Below are 8,909 nucleotides of genomic sequence, written 5' to 3' on the forward strand. Positions count from 1 at the left end.
CCACTAACAAAAACCCGCCTACAAAAGAACAAAGGCACCCATCCTAACAGTGGCAAACCTACCTAAACTAAACAGTGCCTAGAGCACCGCAAAATAACAAGCCCAGAAATAAATAAAGAAAAAGAAAAAAGAGGGAGGGTGGGTGGGGCAAAACAACCTCCCTTCACGCCTCCCGCCACGCAGTTACTAATCCCCGCCTGACTTCCCCTTTTCCCTCTCTGCTAATCAGCCCCCCACCTGTAGAATGTTCCTCGCGCGAACCTGCCCAGGGAGAGACCGGCTCGCGCCTGGCTCTCCCTGGGTCCCCCCTCGCGCAAGAAAACATTGTCCACACCTTCTTTTAGGAGCAAGAAAGGCCACTTTTATTTTAGGACAGGTGCATCATCAATATCATAAACATATTCATTATTTATTTATTATTTACATAATTCAACTCTACAGTGAGCCTACGAAACCTAAATCCCAAAACCCCGAACAAACTCCTGCCTACTAACCCTAGCCTACCCAACGCTACCCTTCAGGATGGCCAACCCGCTCCAGGCTGCCCACCCCCACTAACAAAAACCCGCCACCCAGGAAAACCTTTAGCGTTTTCCTGCCCCACCTAAAGGAAAGGAAGGAGCACACCACAACTGTACTTGAAGAACCTTGCTAATCAAGTCCCTGAGTTCAAGGAGGTAAAAAGAGAGGCCCAAAGCTGAGAGATGCACACCGTCCTCACAAAATAAATGATGTTCAGATACTTGTAAATGATAATGGTTCAAACTGTATATCCCCCAATGTTGACAAAAAAGGCGCATTGTCCTGTTCACTTTCCGTCTAGCCTTTTCCAGGGCAGAATGGGTCCGTGCCCCACGCCAGTGCAAACGGGGCACAAACTCAGTCCATATGAGCATGGTGCTCTCCCATGTGGTTCGGATGATTTCCAGGTCCTGCTTCATTAATTTTAACAAGGTCAGCCCAGAGAGAGAAACCAAGTCATTCTCTCCCAAATGTAGCACCAGGAGATCCGGAGGGCCCCCCAAACACTGCGAAACCAAAGCAGCCAAGGCGGGAAAAAGCCCACCCCAGCGCATTCCCCCTGTTCCATGCCATGAGACTTCATGTGTCATACTGTTCAGACCAAGCGATCTCCCACAAAGCTGGCTGGCAGCGGCTAAAGCTGCTCTTTTAATGAAAGAGTGCCCCAGTATCCACACCCTCCTTTTGCATCCGGCGACTGATAGCCAGGGACCTAGGAGAGAAAGAAATGTTAGACCAGCCAAAAATGCACTATTTCCTCACATACTTTTCACAACACTTGGAACGCCAACGACCAATGCGTCTGATCTGGGACCAGTCCCACCCCAGGCGGGCGGCCTCCGTCGCCGCACCAATTCTGAAGGAATGGGTACCAAACTGAACAGGGTCCTTCCTCAAACGCAGCAAGACCTTGCGTAATACAGCCAACAATTGAGATGCAACTATGGGACTACCATCTGCATGACAAAATATGGACCCCTGGAGAAAATGCGGAGAGGACACAAACACTTCCCATTCCCCAACCGGGCAACATGCAGAGACCCCACTCCTACCAAGGAACACCCACTTACCCCTCCCCATCTGGTCGGTTTTGGATGCCCGCAGCCAAAGTCGCACTCTGTCACTTTCCAACACCACCTCACCGCTGGTCATACCTACCCTGCCCCGCAACCCCAGCAACTCTGATGCCCGAAATGCCCCAAAGAACAACCACACAAAACACAAACGAAATTTGGCACACTCAAAAGCATCATGACAACACACCTCCAGTTCCAGCAACATCAACTGGAGCAATTCAAACGTCACAGGCTGCCGGAGCTGCTGACCCCCAGCCCGGAGCCTGGCCAAACCTTTCAACAATTTACGAACCAACACCCCCCCAACCGGATCCCTCCCCCACCAAAGCTGTCCATAAAAAGAAACCCCAGCCAATTTACCCGAAATGGTAGTGGGCGACAGGCCTTTGTCCGCCAGATGTAAAACAAACTGCAAGATGCATTGTTCATCAGACCAACCAGCCCTGAACGGCCCCATCGAAACATTACAAAACTGCAGAAACTCAGACCAGGCTTTCACATAACCCCGCCTGGTGGATTCAGCCACAGAATTTTCCACCAAGTGGTGAACCCTCAATCCCCCAGGTCCCATACGTACTGTGGGATCGCTGTTGGTGCCAGGTCCGCCCCAGGAGCTAACTTGCGGAACTCGGACCACTGAAAGCGAGACAAAGAGTCAGCGATGCAATTAGAAGTACCAGGAACATGCCGCGCTTTAAAGACAATATTCAGTTGCAGACACCGCAGCATGAATGCGCGCAGGAGCCGCAAAACCCGCAAATCGCGAGCCTTTTGGTGATTGACAAGGTGTACTACAGCCAAATTGTCCACGTGAAACAAGACGGAACGATTCTGAAACTCATCCCCCCATAGGTGCAAAGCAACCAGCAGCGGGAAGAGCTCCAGAAACGCAATGCTGCGACCCTGATCCTTCCAGTGCGCCGGCCAGCCGGCCGCGCACCATCGACCTTCCCAAAATATTCCGAATCCGTGAGCCCCTGACGCATCAGTGAACAACTGTACTTGCCACACCATGTCCTCATCCGCAAAAAACAAGGACACGCCATTAAAGTCTTGCAGAAAACGAAGCCAGACAGTCAAATCGGCACGCACAGCGGTGGTAATGCGCACCCTATGATGGGGAAGGCTTGCTCCGGACATGGACAGACCCAGACGTCTGCAGAACGTCCTGCCCGCCCGAACAACCCGGCAAGCAAAATTGAGATAACCCAACAACTTCTGAACAGTTTTCAAAACCACTTTCCGCTCCCCCAACACCAGATGTATGAAAGCAGACATTTCCTTCACTTTAGCCACAGGCAGTCTCGCCATCATAGACAGAGTATCAATTTCGATCCCCAAAAAAGTCAGGGACGTACAGGGACCCTCTGTCTTGTCCGGCGCCAAGGGGACACCCAATTCCTCCGCTAGAGCCTGAAAGATGTTCAAGGCCGACTGACACTGCCCAGAGCAACCCTCCCCAATGAAAAGAAAATCATCAAGGTAATGACAGACCAACGCGTGGCCACTAACAAAAGTGAATCGCCACTGTAGGAAGGTACTGAAAGTTTCAAACAGGGAGCATGACACTGAACAGCCCATGGGCAACACCCGATCCACGTAGAAACTACCATCAAAATGCATTCCTAACAGACTGAAATCCCAAGGATGAATGGGCAATAGCCGGAAAGCCGACTGAATGTCGCTCTTCGCCAGCAAAGCCCCAACACCAGCCGTGCGCACGAGCCGCAAGGCATCGTCCACCGAAGCATAATTGACAGTTGAGTCAGCTGGATCAATAAAGTCATTGATTGATGAACCCTCGGGCCAGGACAGGTGATGGATAAGACGAAACTCCCCTTCCGCCTTCTTGGGCACCACACCCAGGGGTGATACAATCAAGTCAGGCAGGGGACAATCCACAAAAGGACCAGCAATCCTACCAGCCGCAAGCTCTGCATCCAGTTTCTTCCGCACCACATGTGGACTCTCCTTCGCAGACTTCAAATTGTCCGACCACCTGCCCACCCTGGGTCCCTGATACCCAATCCGAAACCCAATTTTGAAACCCCAAGACAAAATCTTAGCGGCCTCAAAATCCGGATAATCCACCAGCCAGAGATCGAGAACCTCCTGCCTAATAGGAGTAGGGGCCCTTGTAAACAGACTGATGTTGCTGCCCCCTGCCCCCAGAACCCCGTCCCTGATCACCCCATCTCTGGCCGGGAAAACACTGGGTGAGGGCATGCTTCCCTCCACACTGCGAACACTCATGTTTATACCTGCAAGCGGGTCTGTTACAGGAACCCCTGTTAAAATGCCAGCAAGTGCCGGAAGCGGCCGATTGACCTCTGCCCCAAACCCCCGCCCCAGATTGAGCGGGGCGAGCTGAAAAGGGCCGATAAAACACAGGCTGCCCGCTAGCTGTGTGGGTCGTAGCAGGAGGGTTTGCCGATGCCATCCATTGCAACCATAACTCAGAGTCAACCGCACCCCACGAACGCTCAGGGAAAGCGGCCATGCGCGCCCTAAATTCGTCATCGTAGGACAACCAAGCAAAGCCGCCAAAATAACTGTGAGCCTTGCGGATGACATCTGCATATTTAAACATGTCTATTGCTTTCTCAGGATGACGTTGACAGTAAACGCTGGCATAAATGAGAAAGGCCGAAGTCCAGTTCTCTATAGACCTCGGAACACGAGGCCTCCGAGCCAATTCTAATTCCTCCTCTTTCGACCCTTCTTTTGCCTGGACATCCCTGTGGAGAAGTCGAAAAACATCCACAAAAGCCCCAGACCAGATCAGAGTCTTCGTTTTTTCGGACAAATGGGACCCCAAGGGCATCCCCACCCCAGAATAAGGCAACTTTTTCGGTAGGATACTATCCTCCGCTACCCGAGTGGCAGCCACCCCGCCATCCCCCGATATAGAAACTTCTTTTGCCACTTGTACAGTAGAAACATTCGAAAATACGGGCCGCTCAAGCCTCTGTGCCAGAGCGACTCGCTCAACCACAACCCCATCACCCGTACCACAAGATCTCGTACTCTTAACAGGGAGACTCTCCCTAGGTTGCACATTTGAAATTACGGGCCGCTCAAGCCTCGGTGCCAGAGCGACTCGCTCAACCACAACCCCATCACCCGTACCAACAGATCTTGTACTCTTAACCGGGAGACTCTCCCTAGGTTGCCACACTGACCACCACCCATTCTTACCTCTCGGTAACTGCTCCGACTGCTGGGCGACGGCCCCACGATCCCGCTGAGAAGGTCCAGACCACACTGCCCCTCGTACACCCGCAAGGTCCGCTCGAGACTCCTGCAAAACACGAGAAACAGCGGGTTGCCCTAACCCACCCCCCTGGGCCCGTGCTGCCAAAAACCCAACATCTGTCTCTCTCAATTCCCCTTCTTCCAAATCATCATCACGAAAACTCCCACAGAAAGCTTCATCAGAAAATGCAACCTGTTCACTCCCACTGGGCATAGCCCCATCACCAATACCCCCATCATAAAATTGCCAGTCGATGTTTTGAAAGCTATGTGCACTGAAAGCTGTAGAAGAGCCGTCCGCTCCAGACAGCCCCCCTGTAAGCCCACCACTGGAAACAGCCGTGTGGACAGTTCCCGGGCCCGTAGAAACAGCCAACAGCCGCCCAGCCGAAGGCGCAGAGTGAAAACTGCGGCCGCTCAAGCCAGACGAGGAAACAGCCCCTAAAACATCACCCCCAACATGAGAACCGCACTCACCCCCCGACGCCAGCCCAAATCCACCCACCGACCCAGCCTCAGGACCACCCAGAAGCCCACCCGGGCAGCCCCTGGGGACCGGGAACAGAGACTGACCAGTGGCCGGGGGCGCCCCTTTGCGCAGCATGCCCTTACCCCCCAAGGTCATGGACTTAGGGGTGGGGGGGGGGGCCGGGGGCAAGGAGCACCAGTTACAACAGCCTCGGGGGCCGTGGGATGCGGCGTGGCATGTGTAGCACCCACCTGGACCACAGCAGGAGCCGGGGGCGGGGCCTCAGGGGGGGGGCGCAAAGGCATCGCAACCCGGGAGTGCCCAGCATCAATGAGAACCGAGTGAGGGGGGCCAACAACGTGGGGGGGGGCAGAGACAGGCCCCGACACGGCCGGTGAGAGCAGGTAACACTGCCCATTGATCCATAAACATGGAGGGCCCCCAGCCGGCAAAGGCGGCAAAGAGGACAGGGGGGCAAGAGACACCACAGCAGTGGGGGGGGCGTGCGCGCGCCCATGCGGCTCTGCGCTGCGCCCTCGCTTGGGCCTGGGCCCCGCCTGCTGCTTCCCCGACGACCCAGCAGCGAGACCGCCTGGACGCGGTGTCAAGCGGCCCGCAGAACGCCCCCGCCTCCCCCCGGGCGCCCCTCGTGAACAAGCAGGTAAAAAAGGGGCTTCACATACCTGCTGGAGGGCGCCCGGGTCACACGGCGGGGGTCCTGCCTCCTCGGCATGCAGAACAAGCCCAGGCCCATCGACCGACATGGCCGCCTCGCCGTCGTCGTCGTCCTCAGGGCCCGGCGACAGACACGCCTCCACCGCCCTGGCGACGCCCTCCGCAGCTTTGCGAGGGGGGCGGGACAAGCCGACCCACGCCTCCTCCGGGACGCCGGGCATCAACAAATCCTCCCGCCCTGCTGCACAGAGGAGTTGGACCGCCCGCCTGACCTCCGCCGCTTCTTCCATGACCCAGGTACCGCGCAAAACAACCTCCCTTCACGCCTCCCGCCACGCAGTTACTAATCCCCGCCTGACTTCCCCTTTTCCCTCTCTGCTAATCAGCCCCCCACCTGTAGAATGTTCCTCGCGCGAACCTGCCCAGGGAGAGACCGGCTCGCGCCTGGCTCTCCCTGGGTCCCCCCTTTCAATCTACCCTTCCCTTTTATTTAAGAAGGTGCGCAGAACAAAATATGCAAGCACTAAATCTTCAACGTTCATCACTTCCAGCAAACTATGGACGAGTGAGAATATTTCAGTTTCTCTGGGTGTGTATGTACTTTCCAGTACAGAGCAGCTTTGCTCATTCATTTGCTGCTCGCTGAAGTAAAACGCCTGAAGGCGTATTCTCTCGCTCTTGACTTCAGAGCGCTGCCGTGACGGAGTGTTATCTCTTTCTGTCTCACTCTGGTGCATGTCGAGCACCCAATAACCCACTGAGGACAATGAATGCCCCACTGGCACCTCTGCTTCTCCTAGGCCTGTTCGTGGTGACATTTTCAAATTCCGGTGAGTGGCCGTATTTTTATGTATGTATGTATGATATCCTGAGAGAGATGTTTTCTGGCACTGTCTTGCCATTCCTATGATCTCTCGCGGCGCTGTCGGGTTCGGGTACTTTCACATACTCGTTGGGATTCCACAACTAAGCTCCTCAAAGGCAAAACTCACACTTTTCTGTTCTCTACGACTGATCTGTTCTTTTACTTTCTCCTTTCTTTCTTACGTCAGCCAGCACCATGACACCCTCTTCCTGGGCGCTCCTACGCACCATACACCTCGCTTCATTAACATTAATCAGCGGCCAGAGTCTGTTTATGAGTGAGCTACATGATCAATATTGTGGGTGCAGTTATGAATCTTCTGTGCCAAACATCCTTCTAAGTCAAATCTCGTCCAAACACCATTGATGTCCACTTTCTTTAGGGAGCGGCTGATTCTTCTGAGGAGCAGGGGTTCCTTCAAACCGCACAAACGGAACTCCAGATAATGGTACAGATTTGATTATAGACATTTTTCGGTGTCCAGCAATTAGTCATTGTCGTACTTTTGCACCGTATTCACTGAAGAACTGGAACAAAATTACATTTGCGTCAACCGACAGTTAATATATATATATTGCACGAGACACTGAAATGTAGATTTTTCAAGGATCGGTGACATATAAAAGCACACTGCATGCAGTCTGTGTAATCAGACAAAGACCGTCCTAAAAAGCAGGCGTCAAGAGCAAAACTCAATTATTTCCGGACGACTAAAGGGGCTGCAATTTGTGCCTAGTTTTTGACATATTTTCAACGTAACCACACTGACATGCAATTAATCTACATTCAACCCATTCATGCCAGTGGATATCCTGAATATCTGGCATGGACCTGGCCTTTGCAGTACTACCCTGGGCATCCACGAGGGAAGCTATTGTTTATTGGAAATGCCTTTGCTCATAGATGATACATAATATAAAATATCCCAGGCGTTTCATCGGTAGAAAATCAAAATAGAAAAAAATATTGTCTTGCACATTTTGCACCTGTACAAAATGTTAGTGGTTCTGATCTTCATGCAAGTGGATGGAAGTCAGGCTTCATTTACATTTTGTGCAACATTTCCCACCACAGGTTTCTTAGAATATTAAAAAAAATTGAACATGTCATTTACAAATAACCGTGAGTGTGAAAGGAGTTAACATATGCTAATTGATGGGCGGCCCATCAAATAGTAAAACCCATTCAGGGTTTCAAGATTTTCACATAAATATGTACGACGTCTATTATATAAACAGGGCCATTGAAATTATGGAATCATGCGCCAGCACTCTTTGTGGATTTGCTGCCCTCTCCACATAATCCACACTCACTTTGCTGCATAATATAGAGATTTCAATGAAAAAATGTCCCCTGTTCAAACAGATCCAAAGTTAATGTTAACAACAAGGTAGACATGATGCAAGACATTTGGAAACATTTTACAATTGTTAGATGGTCAGCTTTCAACAGATGATTTCTTTATTCAGGTATTTAGCAAGTATTAAAGAGGAGAACATGTTGTCAAGACTGTACTAATGTCTACAGTTGTTAGGGCTGAGAAGTGATATGCATCTTGAAAATAATCCTCACATAGTAACATGTAATTTAAATAGAGTCAGGGAAAATATTTAGTTTTATAATTTGTGTCAATTCATGTTGCTGCACCCCTGACAAGGTTCTCTAAAGACTCAAACAGCGATTATAGAAAGAGGGCACAAAGTGTGCAGAAAACCACCTAAAAATGTTACATCGTCTGTCTTAAATCTTAAAATGTCTGCCGGTGAGAGACACATATCAAAGTTATGTAATGTGAAATAATGCGCCACAAGGCTGTTTCTTAATAGAAAGAGTTGTTTACCAGAGATCTAGAGTATGGACAGAGAATTGCCTCTAAAGTGAGACCAATTTAAAAACATTTTTGGAATTCATACAATAAACGAAGGCAAATTTTATTACAGAAAGTTTATACCTGTAGACTATTTATGTAAGCTAATGAAGCATTATATGCTCTAAACAAAATAGTTTATTCTTGGGATTCCAAATTGACGCTGTTAATAAAATGGTG

General features: G+C 51.1%; 1 protein-coding gene across 1 annotated transcript; it reads right to left on the reverse strand.

Annotated features, from left to right (window-relative positions):
• Window positions 1–256: 256 nt before the first annotated feature.
• LOC144782989 (uncharacterized) lies at window positions 257–5,256 on the reverse strand. The gene is made up of 2 exons (XM_078662200.1): window positions 4,797–5,256; window positions 257–1,234 (listed from the first exon to the last, which is right to left on the reverse strand). The coding sequence occupies exons 1-2, from the start codon at window positions 5,065–5,067 to the stop codon at window positions 585–587; spliced, it is 921 nt and encodes a 306-aa protein (XP_078518326.1). The 5' UTR covers window positions 5,068–5,256; the 3' UTR covers window positions 257–584.
• Window positions 5,257–8,909: the final 3,653 nt, after the last annotated feature.

Source organism: Lissotriton helveticus, chromosome 9, assembly GCF_964261635.1.
Source record: "Lissotriton helveticus chromosome 9, aLisHel1.1, whole genome shotgun sequence".
Lineage (NCBI taxonomy): Eukaryota > Metazoa > Chordata > Amphibia > Caudata > Salamandridae > Lissotriton > Lissotriton helveticus.

Bases quoted from the DNA above. Each gene is read 5' to 3' on its own strand.
- LOC144782989 (XM_078662200.1), bottom strand. From the start codon at position 5,067: ATGCCCAGTGGGAGTGAACAGGTTGCATTTTCTGATGAAGCTTTCTGT. The intron at 1,235-4,796 runs GTAAGAATGGGT...TTTCTCTCCTAG, and splicing joins GTCGGAGCAGTTACCGAGAG to GTCCCTGGCTATCAGTCGCC.